At 41.9% G+C, this 22197-nt stretch overlaps 1 protein-coding gene across 1 annotated transcript; it reads right to left on the bottom strand.

Annotated features, from left to right (window-relative positions):
• Window positions 1-15231: 15231 nt before the first annotated feature.
• On the bottom strand, window positions 15232-17107 carry hoxb1a (homeobox B1a). Its single transcript, XM_086133326.1, has 2 exons — window positions 16324-17107; window positions 15232-15587 (listed from the first exon to the last, which is right to left on the bottom strand). Exons 1-2 carry the CDS (start codon window positions 17105-17107, stop codon window positions 15232-15234), a joined length of 1140 nt encoding a protein of 379 aa, XP_085989452.1.
• Between the last annotated feature and the right edge of the window lie 5090 nt (window positions 17108-22197).

Below are 22197 nucleotides of genomic sequence, written 5' to 3'. Positions count from 1 at the left end.
TCACAATTATTGGGACAACAGTAATCCTTCGTTTATCGTGGGGGTTACGCTCCAAAAAGAACCCGTGATAAGTGAAGTAGGATTTATAAAAAAAAAAAAATTAAAAAGCAAAAAAATGTGAGCAAGAAGAAATTTCAAATGTCACATTTGACAATAAAGTTGTACTGTACCTGGCACTTGACAGTCAATTTTATTTTTTACAGTTATTATACAATACTCAACTATGTATACCAGGGGTGCCCAAACTTTTTGGACCGAGGATCTACTTTTCGATCAACTAACCTCACGGGATCTACCCTTACCGGCACGTGCGCGCACACACACACACACACACACACACACACACACACACACACACACACACACACACACACACACACACACACACACACACACACACACACACACATGCCATGATGAGAAACAGCCTGAAACTGAGGCAGGCGATGCACTTTTGCAGCCTGTTAGCTATCGTAGCTCACACATACCGTTTTAAAGTGCTTCTCTGGGCCCTCCTAGGTTCCTATTCTTTGCCCGTGCCCTCGGTGAATTGTACACGAAGCAAACTCTGAATGAATATAATGTCGATAAAAGATAGAGCGCAACAGCGTTGATCACAAGCTGCAATTGCAGACTGCTGAGCGGAAACAACTTCCGGTGACGTCATCACGCGCCACCATAAATTCAAGATTTACCTGCTTTATTTTATTTTTTAAATATTTATTTTGTGAAAAAGAGACTGATAGGATGATTATGGTGCAGCGTACATTAACACAAAAAATATATTACTAACATGTACAAAGACACACAAATGGTTGTTTGTTTTTTTTCTCCTCGACACTCTTCGGATCTACTTGGGACCTGTTTTAGATCTACCGGTAGATCAGGATCGATGTAATGGGCACCCCTGATGTATACAATGCAGAGGTGATTGCTCTAAGACTGCAAGGGAAGCTCAGCTTCCCCTAAAATGTCAAAAAGTAAGGAATCAAATTATATGTGTGTACGTACAATTGTGTGGACATGTCAGTGACTAAATATGCGCTACAACGTGCTCAACCTTAGTTCCGAATCAGCTTCTTATTACTGGCTACGACGCGACTCTCTTCTCATTTATTCCCGCAGCTTCACTGTGCTTTAAACTCTGTGGACGCTGAGCGTCGACCACGCGGATGCTGGGCGTCGAGAGAGTTCAGTGTAGGTTGTCCCAATGCATTGAAACGAGACGAGTCATTGGATAAATGCTGGTTTTGTCCCACCCAGCGGACGCTCAGCGTCTCCGGGAGTCTATGGACAGTGGGCGTTTATAGGCTGACCCGGAAGCTCCGTTTTTCTGCATGATGGTTGGATGATCTCTTTGAGGCTGAATCTCTTTTTGATTGACAGCGAAATGAGCCAATCACTGATCTTATGGTGAAGGCATCCTTTTCATTTTTTTGAAAAGGAACGGAGAGTAGAATTCACGTATAAATAAACGGACACATTTTATGATGTTGGCCAAACTTAAGCTTCCCCTCCTTGACAGACCACCATCCGCCACTGATACAGTGAAAGCAAAGACTAAAAATTTGTAAAGGTAAATTTGGCAAGCTGTACAGAGACGAGGTGCAGAGACTGTTCACGTTGGTCAGTCCCTTCGCCAATCAGGATGCAGAACACAATTTACTGTTTAAAAAAAAGCATTAAAAAACTGCACGAAAAAAATCAGTGAAACAGCGAAGCCGCGGAAGGTGAACTGCGTTATAGCGAGGGATTACTGTATAAAGGACCACATGGATCCAAGTCAAGCTGTCGGATACTTTCGCTTTGCTCAAGTCATTGTGCTTGTGTTGTTTTTGGCTCTTGCCTTTGCCTGTGTTCTTTGTTATTCAAATAAGTATTTCTTGGTGTGTTTAAGTGTGCCCACGGTTTGTTCTCCACACGGTTTGGTCTTTCCTGTACTTTTGTTACTGGCTATTTTCGTTTGTTTTTTTCCTTGCCTTGTGCAAGCGCTTTATGTTTTCTTCGTATCATTCCTGGCTTAATTGGTTAGTGTCATTATTTGTACTTTGTCAGTCTTGCGATCATTTTTTTGGAAATAAAGATTTTTGTTGGATCAACTTTCCTGAGTCTACGTTTGTAGGGTCCGATTTTGTCTGGAAAATTCCAGATGCCCGACATACACTATGATCATAGAATGGCTAAAACATCAAACCTGTCTTAAACGTTTGCCCAGCACTGTTTGTGAAACTTTCTTAATGTTTGGAAAGAAACAACAAAAAAAAACATGCCTTTTTGGAAACAGCCAAAATGTGTTCAATGTGTTCTTTACCTCCAGCTAATAGATAATAGGATGGAATATATGAGAGCGGGGTGAGCAAGGTTGACAGTGTGACCACATGGCACTTTGTCGGAGCACAACAGCCTGCTGTGTGAATTTGAGCCTCGGGCAGTCAGCAGGAATGTGTCAGCCAAGTGATGAATGAAGCCAAGGCCACATAGCCCTGAGGATGAGCTCCACCATGGGGTTCACCTGCCTCCGGGTGCATTTGGTTCTGCTGCCAAGGCTGCTTTAACAAGGAGGAAAGATGCTGTAGCTTTCGAGAAATTAAGCGTTTCTTTTGCTAATTCATACAAGTGCCAAAATTGGTCTCGATGAAGTTTTTGTCTTACGCGTCATATTTTACCTTAACTCCTGATCCACAGCTCTACCACTTTTAGTTCTAGTACTGCAACACTGTTGATTGTAAATCATTTCAGACTCCAAATTAATGCTGATGTATTAACCCCATTGACTCCTATGAAAGCTTTAATAAAAGAAAGATAACTAATGACAAAATACTGTAACTTGCGACAGCTTGGCTCAGGTTATCTGTCAATGTAAGAATCTCCAGTGTGATTGTTAAATTTTAAAAAAATAATACAATGTATACCTACTGTTCAGTATGATAACCGATTGTCTTTTCTTTTTCTTTCTTGTTTTTTTTTATGAATAAATGTGCACCTTCCGTTAAGTATGATAATGCATGGATGCCAAGGAAAGGATGTCATGTTTTTATTGACTGCGATCTTCTGGTTTTGTTCTGTGTTTTTGTTATTTTTGGGCTATTCTCTTCTCTCTGTCTCTCCCCTCACAAACCTTGTTCTGTCCAATACATTACGGACAACCAGAGTTCAATATATTTACTGTATTTCAACCTCCCCTGTTGTGCAGAAATAATGATCCAGCATAAAAAGGCACACACATACACTATTCTACATGACCAGGCAGCTAAACAGGACAGGTTAAAAAGAAAAACAAAGAAACTAAAGAGACCAAACATGCACATTCGAAACAGTCTTGAAATTTATCCAGGACCACGATTGGTTGCAGGGGCCAGAGTTTGTCACCGAGCCTCAGGAAGACTGGTCAAAAAAATCCAGAAAATATTGGGACACGGAGGTCAGGAATATCATGATCAACACTACTTCCACAGACGATTTAGTAATGTAGTCCGGGAGTTCATACAGCACTTATCTTTATGGATTCATTTTAAGAAGGTCCGAGCTTGAATGCGTAAAGGACAACTGAAGTAAACTTAGTCAACCATCTTTTGAATAATATTTAGGGCTAAAACTATTTCAAGCATGCGTTTTGTTTTTTTTTGGGCGTTCTGTGAGACAGCGCTGCTGCGCCCACAACACACTTGTTATTTTGGTCACGGACTGATCTTGGCGTAAAAAGGGGCACATCTCAATTTTCATGACCGAGCAAGTCTAGTTTAGTGTGTTTGTGAATTTGATAGACCGTGTTACCTGGCTGACTGAGGGCATTTTCTTTCACAAGCACCTCCCAATTTAATGAGGAAAAAGTAGACTCAATTTTAGACTACCTAAAAGCAGGTCTAAATAGTAGCGTGGGTGGTACAACACGATTTTGGTTAATTTGATCGAGGCGCAGGCAGACAGATTTGGCGAATGTGTGTGGCGGATGTCATCATATTTCAGGCATAAATATTGTTTATGTTTTATGTTTTGTTTTATTTTGAGAGGGAAGACATTTCATCTGTGCTGTATGTTACACATACAGTACATTTGACAATAAAGTTTATCCAATCCAAATCCAATCCAATAAATACCTGTATGACAACAGCGAGGGAAATCCCTCTGAATCCAATCAATTCATTCAGCAAATGATAATCGTTATCATGTTAAAGATATTATCATAGCACCCCCCTGACCACGTGGCATAACTGTTGGAGCATGTGGCGGGGTGGTGGGTGCAAGGTGGTCTTCAATTGCCCACATCACATGTGGCCGACCATATAATCCGCAAGGGAAGATTTTGCAGTTTACCTGCATAAGCACACTTTGCGCTGGCCACTGCCAATGCACAGACCCCAGCAAGTCTATTTCTGCTTCCTCAAAGTCAATGCGTGCTCTTAGACCACCCTGATTTTAATGCAAACGAGGGATCAGCTACGATTTGTCTGGGACTCGGTTACCCACAAAGGCATAAACACCCCTTTACGCCTATTTCTGCCTGAGCAAAATTTAAGAAAATATCAAAAGAAAGAAATCTCGACCCATGCACACAGACAGACAGCGCTTTGCCCTGGATTTGCGCCGAGCATGAAAATAGGTTCCCAGGAGCGAAATCAAGACCAAGCGACAATGCGGCATATATGGTGACATGTAGACAGCCCAGTGAGAGAAGGAGAAATAGCATAGCTGCTAGCGTATAACAAAATGAGTCCTGATTGTAAAATTTGATGAGTTCGTTCAACTGAAAAGATTTGAAGAAAACGATTCCAACAATTCATTTACATTCACGGTTCTACTAGCAACTCAGATAATGTACAGTTTAACACATGCTGTATGTACTGCACACACATTTTTTTCAAGGTTTTTGCCTTTTCCCTCTGGTAAATACAGATTACCTGGTAAACATGTTCTGGTTAGTGGTCTGAGTTTACATTTGTTTGAATCGTCGTTTCCCCCATGTGCCCTATGTGCTCTTTGTATGCTATTTACTACAGACACATCCACCTTTCTGTTCTCACTCATCCCAACTCGTATTGTTTTTCTACCTCGGCACCTCCTTAACAGACCCGTGTGTATTGTACTCCCCTCTTTCTTCCATCTCGGATAACCCACACATCTGTGATGACAAGTTGACCTCTCTTGCTCTCCTCCTCTGCTCTCATATTTCCCACCACGCCGTGCTGCAGACAAGATGTGGCGTCACCTGTGCCTGTCCTCCCCGCAACCCCTAAACTCTCTGACCTGTATGCGCATTCAAACACACACCGCGCAATCCAAACACATGCACACTTCTGGTTACAGGCTAGGTCAGGTGTGGTAAAGAGGCCTGTCAAGCGTCTTTTGGCCCAACCCGAATATGACCCGAGCAAAGGTCAACTAAGTCAAAGGAAACCGATTCCAGGAGCTACGCTATCTCTACAACCCCTCCCCCAAACGCACAATCTTACTTCACACATGCACACAAACACAGTTAGAGAGTAGCAGTAATGTTGTCAGGACAGGATGCTTGGAAACACTTGGGTCATACCTTTGCAAAAAAAAAAAAAAAAGAGCATTAATGAAGACACAGAAAAGATGCATGTGAAGATATTCTGTTTTTCGATATTTAATTTCTTATGATTGCTTTTTTTTTCTATGTTCAGACATGTTGATTAGCCAAAAATAATCCAAGTATGTTGAAGGCAATGGAACAATGTGGCCACTTATCATCGAATCTTGAATAATGTCAAATTCAAAGTAAATTGTTCATGCATATTCGGCATTAGAGAAAAAGCCATTCATTTCTCCAATTCTTTTTCAAATTCTCCACTGATGAAAATCAAAGTGAACAATAATTTGTATTTCAGATGATATAAGATTTGCACTTGCAAACATCCATGCATTAAAACACGTTATTTAATGTGATCATGTGAGGTAATCGACAAAGAAAAAAGAAGATGGTTTAACAATTGTGTAATTCCATTAATTCATGATGTGGTCATTAAAATCCATCCATTTTCTGATAGACTTCATCCTCACAAGGGTCGCGGGGCATGCTGGAGCCTATCACAGCCATCTTCGGGCAGTAGGCGGGGGACAACCTGAACCGGTTGTCAGCCAATCGCAGGGCACAGTTAGACGAACAACCATCCACGCTCACACTCCCACCTAAGGACAATTTAGAGTGTTGAATCAGCCTGCCATGCATGTTTTGGGAATGTGGGAGGAAACCGGAGTGCCCGGAGAAAACCCATGCAGGCACGGAGAGAACATGCAAACTCCACAGAGGAAGCCGCAGCCGGAGTTTAATACTGCACCTTTGCACTGTGTGGCGGACTTGCTAAGCATTCAACCACTGTGACACCCTCTTTAAATATAGCAAATCTAATTTGAACTTTAAAAAAATATATATTACCATAAGCTTTATTAGCTGACTGGCTGAGGTTCTCCTGCCTTAGGGTGTGTGGTATCCATAGTTATAATATATGCCTTTCAACGGCTACGAGTTAGCAATGCAGGTTGTTTTTTTCCAAGCACCATTTTAGCTGACAACATGAATGTGGTGGAGAATCTTTTCGTATTTGTAAAGCAAAAAGTAGACCACCCTAAATAGTGTGACAAAAAAAGAGTAAAACTAAAAAAACGGATCCCCATTGGAATAGTTGATACATATAAATTGATTGATCAAGTTAGTGTGAAGAGGACCATTTTAGTCTCTCCTGAATTTCTTTTTGAGGGCCAGACAATGAGGTCATGACCACAAGATTCCATCTATCAGCAACAGTTTGACCAGGCAAACACTATTGAGAGCAGCATGTGGAAAAACATAGCCATTATAAGACCCGTGGTTGTAAGGTTACAAGACTATCTCAATTTTATGGCAGATTACAACCATGATTGAGCTCTTTCCTCTTTCGTTGTTGGGTTGGGTAGATTTTGAGGCACTCAATCCATTTCGAAGAAGAAGATAAAATTTGTCCCAAAGGAGAAATTCAATTTATGGCTCGACACTTGAGGACTAAATTTTCAATGATTGTAACAATTTTTATAGTTGTCAGGGCACTTTTAAGGTTATACCTTCCTTCTCTATCATCCTCACCATTGCCAATGTAGACCTGATGCTCTAAATTTATATCTCTTACTTGACTTACTACAACATCTGAGGAACAGGTTAACTGCCTTTGTGTGAAGCGGTGCCAATACTGTCCATCTGCATAGTACTTCTAAAATGTTGAGATACCACACAAAGATACCACAAGCCTGACTTATATTTTCTGGGCTGGAGCCATGTCAGCCATGGAGAGAAACTTTAAATGGCACAGTTGTCTGCACTTATAGGCGCCTGCAAATTACGCTTTGTAAAATGGTTGTGTAAAACCCTTGTGAGGATAAAGCGGATCGGAAAATGGATGAATAGCTGGATACCAGAGAAATATACAAAACCATTGCAAATATATCTAAAATAATTTTCTAAATGTCCTGAAGAGTTACAATACAATACAATACATCCTGATTTATATAGCGCTTTCACAACAGCTGCAGCTGTAACAAAGTGCTTAACACGTCTTTCTGTGCATAGACAAGATTAAGAGGTTGTCAATTAGGCAATTCTGTTATGTCAACCCAAAAACTGCTTGGACATGTGCTCAAAAACAAACAGGGATTATTTGCCCATCACCTAACAACTGCATGGCAAACATACTGCATATGTTCATCAATTACAATTTGACACTAGTTGTTTAGTTTGTGTGCAGGGGTGTGGTATTTATCTGTCTCGCATTTGCGTGAACACTCTTCGGCTGTTCCTCCAAACAAAGTGACCACGCTGTGTTAGAGTCTTAGGTTGAGGTAAACAGCTTTAGTGCCATGTTGTTATGTTCTTTCAACACTTGTGTGCGCGCGCGTATATATGTGTGTGTGTGTGTGTGTGTGAGTGTGCGTGCGTCTCTTTAGGAAGAGACAGAATGAAGCCAATTGGGAATAAACTTCAGGTTCCTGCACTTTTTTTTAGTCGTCATATCTCATTGATATTGTGTTATGGATGGAAGGACGGACCTTGTCAGACATCTCTCTCACTCATACATACATATAACATAATGTAATACAACATATTAACATAGTGACTGTGAAAAAGGGGGGCACCATGTTTGGGAGTCAAGAAAGTTTGCAATTTGAATGTCATTGATGTGCTTTTTCTCTTATGTCTAATTCATTCTGTATTTTCTTTTTCTCAGCACCGAATGGACATCCTGTAGAAGCCGTCACCTTATCACGGTGGAAGGGTTTGAGTGTCGCAATGATCCTTGGAGCTAAATTGTCTGGGACTTCATGCCCCTGACAGGGTAACCCATGGTAAACAAGTCCTTGGTGAGGGACTAGACAAAGGATGGCTGACAGACCCCTTACGATGAATAATGAATCCAGTTTTCCCTTGCCCGGACGCAGGTTACCAGGGCCTTCCTGTGGATGTGGAGCCAGGCCTGGAGGTGGGGCTCGAAGGTGAGTGTCTGTTGCTGGGCTCAGCCCAAAAAGACAACGTGGGTCCCCCTTCCCATGGGCTCACCACCTACAGTATAAGAGGGACCAAAGGGGTTGGGTGCATCGTGAGCTGGGCAGCGGCCAAAGGTGGGGACATTGGCCATGCCAGAGAAGCTGGCTCGATGGACGTGGAATGTCACCTCTCTGATAGGGAAGCAGCCTGAGCTGGTGTTCGAGGCAGAGAAAGTTCTGACTCGCCTCCACACACAGCTTGGTCTTTGGAACTAGTCCTCTCGAGAGGGGTTGGACTCTCTTCCATTCTGGAGTTGACCAGAGTGGGAGACGGGGAGCAGGTGTAGGCATACTAATTGCCCCCTGGCTTAGTGCCTGTACATTGGGGTTCACTCCGGTGGATGTGAGGGTAGCCTTGCCCCGCCTTCGGGTGGGAACTGGGGGGGACGGGTCGTAACTGTTGTTTGTGCTTATGCACCAAACATCAGTTCAGAGTACCCGCCCTTTTTGGATTCCTTGGAAGGAATGCTGGAGAGCGCACTCCATCTTTTTGCTCGGTGACTTTAAATGACACTGAGATCTTCTTGGCTTTAACAATCTTCCCATGTTGTTTGTACTTGGTCAAGATTTTAAACACACCTGACCATGAATAGCAAAAATCTTTTGCAGCACTGCATGATGATTTATCCATCCATCCATTAATTTTCTGACCCACCTTATCATCACAAGGGTCGCAGGTGGTGCTGCAGCCTATCCCAGCCGTCTTCAGGCAGTCGGCGGAAGACGGCCTGAACTGGTTGCCAACCAATCGCAGGGCACCCAGAGACGAACAACCATCTGCCCTCACAACTAGGGACAATTCAGAGTGTTCAATCAGCCTGCCATGCATGTTTTCGAAATGTGGGAGGAAACTGGAGTACCCGGATACAACCCACTCAGGCACGGGGACAACAGGCAAACTCCACACAGGAAGGCCGGAGCTGGGATCGAACCCATGACCTCGGCACTGTGGTCGATGCGCAAACCACTTGCCCGCCGGGCCACCCTATGATGATTTACCTTCTTTGAGATAATCCTTTCCTTTCCTTTGTTTCAGTTGACAGAGATTGTTGGAGGCACAATTCAGGTCAGTCCACTTGGTGCAACAGCTCTCCAGGGTGTGATCCCTCCTATTTAACTGCAGACTCACAAAAAGATTTAATCCGATGCAGGTGTTGGACATTGAAATTTACAGAGTGATTCCATCTTTCCCCACCTCAGAATTGAGTGATTCCATCTTCTTTTCAATCTGCCTGGTAAAAAACGTTTCATGGTTACTGACTGATTTTTTTTCTTGATTTCTTTTAGTGTTTCCTATAGCCAGAAAGTTGCCATTTGAAATGAATTTAGCTTTGTGTCATATCTGTGAGCGGCTTTTTTTCTCTACAAATTTGAACAACTGAATGAGCATCCTCTGAGACTGCTGATTCCATACCTTTTGCAACAGGTTGTATGCTGTTTGTACTGTATATATGTACGCTCATGCCAGCAAGCCCAAGTACGTATTTGAAATTGGTTTTAGCCACACCCCAAATATTCGGACCACTGAAATGCTGAAAACGATTTCAGCGCTTTATCTCAACAATTCAGAACAAAATTGTTTTCAGTCTTTGCGTGTGTTCAACAGTTCAAAAGTTGACATGCTACTGAACCATTTGTCCCCACCAATTCTGAAATGATGCCGATACCTCCCTGATGATGAGCTACTCTTCAATGTGCTTTTTTTTCTCTATATGGTAATGTTCAGTCTGCATGCCTTTTTATTCTGAAATGTGTCTTTCTGTGCAATGGCGGGGTTTGAAAGACTCCCTCTGTGGTTGTTTGTATTGTGCTATTAATTGGAAAGGCAGCCAGACAGAACAGGATTTGTTCGGGATCAGACACAGAGAACAGGGAGACGAGAACACAAATGGAAGAAATGCATACAAAAACACAACAATACCTGAAGAACATGGTAGATTACTAAAATAAAATTAAATCGGAGTTGTGTTCTTATGTGTGAAGTAAAGGTACAAAATTTGAGAAAGGGATGCAACGACTAACAAATAGGACAGGACAGTTAGGACTGAGCAGGACAGGACAGGACAGGGGTGTCCTAGGTAAGAATAGAACTCAAATGCAGTACACCACTCCGCAGTATTTGTTGGTAATGACTTTTAATGTCCGATGTGACAGTTGCAGAGAAAAAGCAGGCGAGGGGCAACACAGTCCAATCAAAGGTGCAGACCAAGGGGCTCTGTAGGTTTGGGAAGTGTTCTCGGGACTGGACACGTAATGTTTCATAATCAGGAAAGGCCAAGGCAGAACTCAATCTGAGAAAGAGTGCGAAAGTGATTACCACAAAAACGAGGAGAGAGAGAGGTCAGAGGCAGATAGAGTTGAAAATTGAAGATTAATCAGAGGAAGAGTGCTGGAGAGCCTTGCATGAGAGTGGAAGAGCATTCACAAAAATGAGTGAGAAGAAGAGGCCCAAACAGTGGCTGATTGCTGAAACATGAGCTGCTGGTCGAAGTTCTCGTCCGTTCTTACGTTCTTGTGGTCTCACGAAGCGTTATCAGTCACAACCAAAGTCCTGTTCCAATTGAAAGCACACAAAGTAGAGTCTGGGCACGGAACCACCACCCCCATCTGCCGCCAAGCACACCCACCCCCAGGAGAGCAAGGTGGCCCCAATCACCAACAGGGCCCAATTTGGGGGCCAATTCTCCCCCTTGCGAAGGCGACAGCCCTCAAAATGCGATGAAGTGAGCTGCGCCAGCTGGATCTGAGGATGGGCGGAGACACTCCGAGAGGAAAGACAAAGACGAAGACGAAGGGCCGGACCAAAGGGGAAAACCCCTTCCCCCATGATCAGCTGACCAGAGGGAACTTACCACTTTGAAGAACGATAAGCTTACCATGTAATCAAAACATGAATTCATTTTTACATCCAAATCTTAACTGAATTTCTCGATTGCGAACCGACTTGTCCTGTTGAGTCACACAATAAATACCCATCATTAATGCTATCAAATTAGATGTCGTTGAATTTGTATTTATTTAAGTTTGTCTGACTGAAAAAGAGCTGGGTGGGATCAACAGAGACCACTTCAATATATTCTTTAATAGATTTTGTGATCCAGATTTATCACTCAACTCCAGTAAGGTAGTGCTCACTCGTGTGGAATGTAAACTTGTAGATGAGTGCGATGTTAGCGGAATGCTACCAGCTTGAGCCTAACCACGATTGGCGATACCCATAATTGATTCATACAATGGAACAACAGCAGTCACACAAAGTGAAATTTCACTGCCACATTATTATATCCCAGCCTGCATAGACATGTGCAGCTATGTGCTTGACGAGAACTTTATGCACCGTAGAATAACAAACGTCGTGACACTTTATGGCACTGTATTGTTGTTGTCACAAAACTTCTCAGAATTCGTCAAATGGCCGTGCCTCATTGAATCGCAACTAATAGTGAGTGATTTTGTTTCTTCCGTCCGTATTGAAAACATTGTATGAAAGTTTATGTACATATAAGATCAGATAAGATAACCTTTATTTGTCCCACACTGGGGAAATTTACAGTCTACAGCAGCAAGATTGTGGGTCGAAAGAAGAAATAAGAAAAACAAAGTGTTTGCATTCACAAAATAAATGTTGTAGTTTCAATGTACACCGTTCAATTAAGTGCAAGATAAATATAGATATAGATAACACATTTTATTTTTTATTCAGCAGCCTGACAGCAGTCGGTAGGAACGAGCGGCGGTATCTCTCCTTCTTGCAGCGCGGGTGTAACAGTCTATACAGTATATAAAGGATGATAGAGAGAGAGAGAGAGAGAGAGAGAGAGAGAGCTACTTGAAAGTGAAAGTAAAATAAAATCCCTGACAAATGCAATGGATGAATGGATGCGTAGGAGTTTTTAAAAAGATGCAATTTCATCAATGGCAATAGCACACCGTTGGAGTGCTACTGATATAAGGAACAACTACAACAACAAAATACAAGTATTAGGACATGTTTACAGTAGAAAGATATCGTAAATCAAAAAGAAGCTTCTCTGAACTTTTTAAAGGACGGCAGCAAAATGCCTATTTAAACAGTGTAATTCTCACATATGCGTGTGCACTTCCGTGTGTGTGTGCATGCGCGCGATGAAGTGATGAAGTGATGACTGAAATCACCACCCAGGCTCCACAACTGGTATTTCAAAGGAACAGAAAGGATAAGGTGATGAAGGTGGTGAGCAAGAGTGTGTTTACATGTTTAGATATCCCAGAGGCTCTCCTAAGGTTGACAGGTTAGCGAACCACCCGGAAAGCTAGCCGACATTCCACACTCTAGCTCAGTGTGTGTCTGCGTGTGTGCGCGTGTGCGTGCGTGTGTGACGAAGGGGGTCAAAAAGAGGCCACAGCATTTTACTGGGTGAGCCATACCAGCTACTGAAATGCATTACACTTTCAGACTTATTGTCACTTTTTTTGTTTGTTCTGTTAACCCAAAAAGAGGACGCACAACTTTTTCGTTCCAGTCATGTTTTCATATTGATATTACGTTACCTTCCAGCATGATTTTATAACTGTGCCTTTTACTCACACAGCGTATTACGTCTGGTACGATCAATCTTTTTCATAGCAAAGCGCAGTCAAACCGTTTCCAAAACGCCATGAATGCCACTTAATTCGATCTTGCTTTAGCATTCTGCTGCGTATAATCTCTATTATCGGACGAGTAATGATATGTGTACTGTACATGGGATTTCCAAATATTTCTTTACTTATCAAGAGTAGATTACGAATTTCTAAGCGACGAAAGTGTGCGCTCGACACTTTTTGCCTCGCTGCCCAACCGAACGTCATTTTGCTATTTTTCAATGTGCGATGATCCATTGCTTTGAGGTGACTTCAGTTTTAGAAAGAGAGAAATGGAGAGAGAGAGAGAGAGAGAGAGAGAGAGCGAGAGAGAAAACCGCTTAAAAAGTTTATTTTTTCAATAGAAACTTTATTAACGACTTTTTTTTATCAAACGATCAGATTGGTCAATCGGGCCCATGGTTTCTTATCTTGTAAAATGTATAACAACTTATATGACGTTGTAACCGATTTCATTAAAACAAAACATTATTTTTAGGACAAAGAAAAACAACATCACCAACTTAGTTTTGAGAAGTATTTATTTGAGGTAGCCTATAAATAATAAAACATGAAAAATGGGAAAGATGAAGGCAGAAAAACTGATAAAACTCAGTCAGCTTGCTAGTATTGAAAAAAAAAATATATATATATATATATATAAATATATATAAAGGCCTTCCTGGCCTCTGGTAGAGGACCCGAGCTGAATGAGGGACGGACACCACCCGAGGGGGGGTGAGACGAGGAATGTTTTAATTTATATATATATATATGTAATAATACACACACACACACACACACACATATACATATATATATATATATATATATATGTATATATATATACTGTATATGGTGACGTTCTTCAAGATAATGATCTCATTATTGTTGATGGTGGCTTTTAATTCAGACAGCATCATTGTTTAGAGTGAGGCCTCACTCTATGCGTTGCAAAAAAATAAAATAAAAAAACGTGACTCTCATGGCATAACTGACAGGCAGTGAAATGACTTCACATACTCAGCTGGGAAAGACAGACCGCTCCAGCCTTTTTTTTTTCAACAGTGTGTCCTTCATCAGTGCAAACATTGTTACATCCCTGAATCTAACTAGGACAAGTTAAATAAATCATGCATGTAAATCATTCAGTGTGTCGCAGTTCAAAGAATATGAGGAAATGTTTCTGATTTGATCTTTTTCTCTTTCTACCACGGTGCATGATATGTGTGGAAAGGCATATGATAAACAGACAGCATGACCAGTGCTGTTTTTCACATAGTACCTAAAAAATACAAATGTCAATCAGGAATTCCATTCTGAGCTGTCCGCTATGGCTTTTTTAAAAAGATGAATTGTCTTTTTGTGATTCAAGCTACAATTCTCAAAAGACAGCCCTTGAGCAAAACACAGAAAAACTCTTACACAATGTAGAGCACAAATTTCATTCATCTGTACGAATTATGAAAGTCACGACAATAAAGAGGATTCATCCATTTTCTTCTTTTACCATATATGTTGTCCAACATATAAATGCATCAAAGGAAGATTGGGCCACTGTACTGTAAATTAAAATAAACGTAAGTGCCCAAAAATGCCCAAAGCAAACCGTTGTCAACAATGTTAACTGAAATGAAGCAATACTCATACTTGGCATGCGCAGGAGTTATTCCTCAAAGCAAAGCCCCACTTTTTATTTTTCTAACTGTAACTCTGACTTATTATTTGCAAACATTTAAGAGCAAAGTATCCAATATTTTCCAAATAAAACATTTCTTTTGACCCTCGTCATTGTGCATTGAGGTTGCTCTTTATTGTGAAACAGAACAGCAATTTAAGATATTTGACAAACAATAAATAAACGAAAAATATAATTTATCAAATAGTGTAGTTGTCAATTTGTAGTTGTCTTTCAATTTTTTTTGCAGTGATGTTTATCGCCCATTTAAATTAAAATCAGCTGTTACATAATGTGGAGTTTGGTCGCATACTGAATAATTTGGATACACATGTCTAAGCGAATTGATCACACGCGAATGAAAGTCATGTCCATGGCTTTATTGAACTTTTATCCGGGCCCATTGAGCAACTGCGACTCTACTCCGAGTCAGGAGACGCATCTGGTGACGTGGATGCAGTGGAGCGGTCCGTTTCCTCCAGTACCTTGTTGAATCCCATCCCAGTGTTGATCGAACCCGAAGAGGACGGGCGCAGCGGCGTGGACGTGCCTTCCTTCTCGCGCTTTTTCTGCTTCATGCGCCTGTTCTGGAACCAAATCTTCACCTGGGTCTCATTAAGCTCGAGCGTGGCAGCAATTTCCACTCGCCGCGCCCTCGTCAGATACTTGCTGAAGTGGAATTCTTTCTCCAATTCTGTGAGCTGCCGCGTGGTGAAGTTGGTGCGCATGGTGTTGTTGTTGTTTGCACCAGCCAAGCCGAAGTCAGACGCTTTAACTGGATGAAAAACAAACTATTCGTTATGCACTGTTGACCGCTTTGATACGGACTGACAGACGGCATAAGATGGGACACAAGTGCGCCGCTGGATAAAGTTTTAATGAGTATGCGAGATTTGGAAGCCTCGTGTTACTGTACACACACAACGCGCGTCATTAAAATGAACCCAACTTCTTTTGACTGTTGTTTATTTGTAGTGTGTGCGTGTGTGAGTGCGTGTGTGTTGTGTGTGAGCGTGCGTGTGTGTTTATGTGTGTGGGGGCGGGGTTTGCAGCGAACGCGTCTGCTGTAACCATTATGTGTGAAGAAACGATAACGACCGTGTGGTCATTATCGTTTCGTTTTAGTTGATAAGAAATTTAAAATGAGATGTTCGTCTATAGAGTATACGTTTATGTTTTATACAATACTAGTCACCTAATGTAAATATTCCAGTCTTAAATAAACATCATTCATTGGATGAAGAAGGATTTTTTTTAATTCATTCAAATTAAATTCAGTAAAAATGGATCGGAGGCATTTTGATCGCGAGACATTATTGAAGCATTGCTTTTCTGATCACATCTATTTTTATGTTCTGTGTTTCCTTAAAATATATAACTTTTACTATATGAGTTTGCGGTGGGTGAACTTTGATCGTTTTTAGTGCCCTCCAACTGGTGCGCTCACAAATGAACATAAATTGTACAAGCAACAATTCATGTGTTCCCATCACGCGCACGCTGGCACTCACCTGTTTTGGGTGGATTCCTCTTCACCTTCATCCAGTCGAATGTTTGCCCCCGCCCGGCTTGCTGATTCTCCTCGTCCTCCCTCTCTCGCTCCAGTGAGACAGGTACCTCTCCATATCCTCCCCCGTTTGGATGTCCCAAGTAACCCGCTGCGTCGACCTGAGGCGGGTATTGGGAACCGAGTAGGGAGCCCTGGGGCCCACAATAGGCTGCAGTCAGGGTTCCATAGTTTGGACCAACGGTGGGGGCCGAAGTAGAAAATGTTGATTGATGATAGTATGTTGATGTTGCTGGCTCGTCCATGAAATATTGAGGATGGATGCTGTTAGCAGGCCCCGTCGTTGTCATGTAGTCAGCGTTTGTGGTGCAGGCCTGCTCCAAATAGGCTCCGTTATTGACAGTAGTTCCGTTATGATAGGAAGACAATAATCCACTTTGGGTGTCGTAAAGTGGATGATAGTAGCCATTCTGCCTCTGCTGATGCTCGTGATGAGGTGGTTGCTCGTGATGTTGGGCCGGCCCTGTCGTTTCATTCGGTCCTCCACCGTCAGCGCTCACGTGCAAGCGTTCATCCACATTGTAATTTAGTCTGGAACCTCTCGACACGGTGATGGGAGCTTGGGGAGCGGAGTGACCCGAGTGGATGTTGTCGTTGGTCAACTGGAAACCGTGATGCTGATCCGCGGGATGGTGATGCAAATGCTGATGGTATCCAGATTTAGGTCGACAATAGGATCGATTACTAACTGAATATTGCAAAAATGAGTTCATATTCGATGTGTCCATGCAGACTCTAGGGACAAATATTTGGGGAAAAATAAAAAAATTCGGAAAAAGATATTGTTCAAAAATGACTTGCTTGCAAAAACTTGGAAAAACTATGCTGTAAAATAATCGGGGAAGAAAAGCGGAGACTGCTCCCCCCCAAATTGAATCAGACATAAGTAATGGTCTCAGCTTGTGTGAGCGTGTGTGCGCATGCGGGCGTGCGAACGTGTACCAATATGGTTATGCAAAAGGAAGGCCTCGACGATGTGACCAAATCAATTCTGCAAGCGGAATTTTGAGGTTCGGTGATGATTTAAAATATATATAAAACAATGCTAAGGGGCAGAAAAGCGTCAAGTCACCTCTTCGTGGTCACACAGGTTTATAGTCCGTCTTCTTTCATCCTGTAAGCTTATTTGACTTTCTTCTTATACTCGGCTTTCCTCTTTTGCGTCTCCCCCCTCTGTTTTTCGTGTCACTTCTTTTCTTACCTCTGCCCGGGTCACGTGACGAGTCGTCACGTCGCCTAGGGTGACCAAAAGGCTCACAAGTTTGTTGGCCGGTGGACGAGGCGAGGGATCCACTGTACGCGCGTGCGCGTGAGCGTCAAACAGAGACTTGAGGGACGGGGAGGACTTAACGTGCGCGCGTGTGCGTTTGCGCACGCGCCTCATCCATCATTAGCAGTGACATGAGCACGACAAAGAGACTTCAATCAAACCGACCCATCAATCTGATATCAGCACGAATCTGTCAGGGCAGAGAGAGGGTGAGGGAATAAAAGAGGAGCTGCGAACCGGCCTGCTGCTCTCTTGCATCCTCATTGCAAAAATGCTCTTAAAAAAAAAGAAGAGCAAACCAAACCCTGTCGGCCACAGTACATTTTCTATTACTTTCAGCATGATATATATCATGAGAGAGAGAGAGATCTGTATTTTGAAAGGGTGGTCCATAATTCAGTGGATTAGAGCCACACGCTGAAAGACAAGAGTGAAAGTTTGAGATGAACAGCTGGCACTCAGTCATTAAATTCACAGCCGCAACATATCCATCAAATTATCTATCTATCTATCTATCTATCTATCTATCTATCTATCTATCTATCTATCTATCTATCTATCTATCTATCTATCTATCTATCTATCTATCTTGCTAGCTATCTTGCTAGCTATCTAGCTAGCTAGCTATGTATGACTATCTTCATTTTAGCTTCTACAAGTCACCGAAAGTAAAACTCTCCAACAAAATGTTTTCCTTTTTGTTCTTTGTAGCAATGTTTTAATATAAACTCTCCTGGATTCGCCGACTGCCTCTCCCTTTTTTCTTTTCTCAGAACACTGCTAATCTTTTTCGTCAACGAAAAGTCCATGACTTCTATCATGCATCGTAAGAGAGGATGATCCAAAACTTTTAGAATATTTGAGCAATTGGATTGGGAGAGCCATTATTCCAAATGAAAGGCTGCATATTTGACCATGTGTTTGCTAATGAAATGATTTTGCCGATCTGTTATAGGAACGAGATTAAAGTGGACAGCAGGCCTTTAGGTTAACCAAATCCTTTTTGGTCCAGCAGGAAAGAAATAATTGATTTCAGTGTCCTTCTATTTTTTGTATTTGTGTGCGACAATGCCGAATCACTGCGTACATCTCCATTTTGTTCTCAGTTTAGATGCTTTAAGGAGGCATCAAGATTTTTTTTTCATTTTTAAAGAACTGTACCATGGTAAGTGTCTTTGGGGCAGCAGGAATCATTTGCCTCTTAAAGTATCGTCTTTTTTACTGTGAATTGTCAGTAAAAGGAAGTCTTCGAACCCTGGCGAGTGGACTCCGTCTCACCAGTGGTGTATGTGTAAGTCATGACGAGTTGTGTGGGCGGGTAACAAGGATGGCGGTTAATGATCACATACTGAATGAAAGGAGGGAGACCAGAGTAAGTGGGCAGGAAGAATGCAGGAACAGACTGGTACAAGATGAAGATTAAATGACACCCACGCGTGGTGAAGTGACTACATGGTGGAAAGAAACTTAGGTTAAAGGGCGAGGTTTAATTATGTCTCTTCCTACATTTCTAAAAGTCCTGTAGTGATTCAGGGTCACCGGAAAAAAAAAAAGACTCTAGAACAGAACAATAATGCAAGTGTGAAAAACGTAATCCATGTTTAGAATCACAGTAAAATTGTGTAATGTGTGAAATGAAATCTTTCTGTTCACATTACATCAAGAGGTGTGATTATGATTAACTTTGTTCAAACTACAAATCATAGTAGATCAGCTCTGCGGAAGCCTGATATTGAACCTGTTCTTTTGAATCAGGTGTGTTGCTATAGGGAGAGCGGAAAACATGTAGGACAGCGGCCCTCAAGGACCGGGGTTTGACACCTATGGGTTAGCACATCCGCGATTCTGACTCCGGCCTATGTGAAGGTTGTATGTTCTCCCCGTGTCTGCGTAGCTATTCTCTGGGAACTTCAGTTTCCTGCCACATTCCATAAATGCAGGCCGTGGGGGGGCCAATGCCAGCGTTCTTCAGGCAGTAGGTTGGATACCCTGAACGAGTTGCTGTAGAAAATTCACACAGCCACGGGGAGAGCATGCAAACTCCACACAGAAAGGCCAGAGTCGGAATCAAACCCTGCACCTCTGCACTCTGAGGCCAATGTGCTAAATAGTCAACCACAGGCTCTCCCATGTGTTAAGATTAAAAAATATCTTTGGCCAAGTGTCTTTTTGCATAGTTTATAAGATGGGCAATACAATTTTTTATGAAACCAAAACTAAACAAGAAATATAGTTTAGTTAAGCATAAATTAACCCATTCATGCACCCTGTAACCTGATAACATGATAAGCTGTCCACTGTAGTCACCGCTGTCTCTGAAAGGGTTAACTGGTGTCAATGTGAAAATGTTCATTCAGTTGATAGTAACTCAATTAGTTTTCTTCATTTTAGTTACTTTCTTTGACCTTGGTAAAGTAACTAAAATGTTAAAGGAATGATGAAGATCAAGGCAAAAAAAAAAAAAAGTTTGGTTCAAGTGGAGCATTATTGTTTACATTGACATTAATTAATCAGTTCAGAAGAAGTGACTAAATGTAATTTCTGCAAAGCCAAATATTTTAGATGTGATATCTGGACATCTTTTTTTTTTTAGCTTAAGTGGGGTTATATTTTCAGCGTGCTTATGATGTTCTTGATTGATTGCTAAGTGAAATACATCAAATTGGTGTTAGTATAATTTCTGGTGCGTGATTTGTCATAATGCCTTAAAATCAGAAAAGGTCATCTTGATTACATTTTATTTATCACAATCATAAGTCTATTTTCCTAAGGGATTTGTTGAAAGAACTTAATCCTATCTTCACACTTAATTTTAATTGTAGCGTTGATAAGATAAAATACAGTTCTTGTTGTTCCTTACTGTTCTTTTTGTCTCTGGAAATATACCTTTATTTCTTCCACAATGAAAATTCTGATTGAAACACTTGTGGGGATTTGTGAATAAAGATCTCATTTAGAGTGGTTCTCCGTGAGGTTTCCCTTTTCTCCCACCGTGGTTTTTGAGATTTTTTTGATGAGAAGGGGAGCTAATATAACAGGCGACACCCAGCAGCCAACTGTTTGTGTCACCCCAGTTGACTGACAGGTCACTCTACACCTTCTTTACAATAATTGTGTGGCACAATTATTGGAAATGCCAGAAAGGCAGAATAAACGTCTCAAAGGGAGTGGCATGTATCCAGAGAACATCTATTCAGTGAAGAGATAATTAGATAAGTTTTAAGGTGGTTTAGAAATGCTGACTTTCGGGTTGAGTGAACGCTGGCGCGTTTTGGCTGCCGCTGCTCAACCCGTATTGTTTTGTGTTTTTTGTTATTGTAAAGTGTCCTTGGGTGTCTTGAAAGGCGCTTATAAATAAAATCTATTATTATTATTATTATAAACTCTGGCAGTAGGCGGACTACACCCAGAACTGGTTGCCAGCCAATCGCAGGCCAAACAACCATTCACAATCACACCAGAGGGACAGCATAGAGTGTCCAATTAACCTTGCATGTTTTTGGAATGTGGAAGGAAAGCAGAGTACCCGAAGAAAACCCACACAGGCACGGAGCGGACATGCAAACACCAGACTGGAAGACCAGGCCCTGGAATCAAACCCCACACCTCTGCACCACTGTGAGAGCCCCAGATCCGTTTTTGGGAAGAAAGCGCCTTTCCTGGGTAAGTGGCAGCATGCCCCCAGGACCCTGGAGACATCCACGAGCTCCAGCAAAGAAATATAATCAAGTCACCTTATAAAATGGGCAGTGGTGAGACATTCAAGTTGGTTTGAATCAGTCAAGATACAGTGTTGACTCCGTTTTGCAGACAACAACATCTGAAAAATCAACTCAAATTTATTCCAGCAATTATACCAAAGCACAAACTATATTTTACAATCTAAACGGCATTTTCGCAAAGAAAACCCAAGGCCAAAAGAAAATGTTGCAGGCCTGTTCTCACGACGTCCACTAGGTGGGAACCTCGTCGAAGGAATAGCTGTACTCACAGTTCAGAAGACGGTAAAATTGTTAACAGCAAACAACGCAACGTTCCAAAGAAGACAGCTATATTCCAACACAAACGCCCCACAGTGCGGATGTATAACCCAACTTCCGTGTATGTCCAAAGTCCTTGTTCACGCTTCTGACGTAACTCCCGTTTAGATTGACTCCAGCAAACAAGCTACGAACGTGGCTAGCTGTGGCTAACCAACCGGCGATGCTAACCATGCACTGCAGCTTGGTCTGAAACACTGGTGCAATTAGCTTCAGCTAACCGTTAGCAACACATGTGAAAGACAGTGCTATCATGCAGATAGACAGACACTCGCGCTCCGCTGTCCGTTCTTAAAGTGTCCCCCTCTTAGCAATATGTCATCACTTGGTTACTGTAAGAATGTCCTCAACAAACATTCGTCACATTGTTTTATAAGCACTTTTCAAGTAAAACACATTGCATGTCTGCTCACGCTCTTTCCTCTTTTTCTTTTCAATCGCTCTTCCTTTCACTCTAATTGGTACTTTGATGGTAAGTGAGATAGGCGCAATGAAAAGACATCCATCC

The sequence above is a fragment of the Hippocampus guttulatus genome, chromosome 16 (genome assembly GCF_054856545.1).
Source record: "Hippocampus guttulatus isolate MCC_2025c chromosome 16, RoL_Hgut_1.0, whole genome shotgun sequence".
Classification (NCBI taxonomy): Eukaryota; Metazoa; Chordata; class Actinopteri; order Syngnathiformes; family Syngnathidae; genus Hippocampus; species Hippocampus guttulatus.
Note: the sequence above shows the minus strand (reverse complement) of the source record. Positions and strands in the feature narration are given on the sequence as shown.

Bases quoted from the DNA above. Each gene is read 5' to 3' on its own strand.
- hoxb1a (XM_086133326.1), bottom strand. From the start codon at position 17,107: ATGGACACATCGAATATGAACTCATTTTTGCAATATTCAGTTAGTAAT. The intron at 15,588-16,323 runs GTGAGTGCCAGC...TTTTTCATCCAG, and splicing joins GAGGAATCCACCCAAAACAG to TTAAAGCGTCTGACTTCGGC.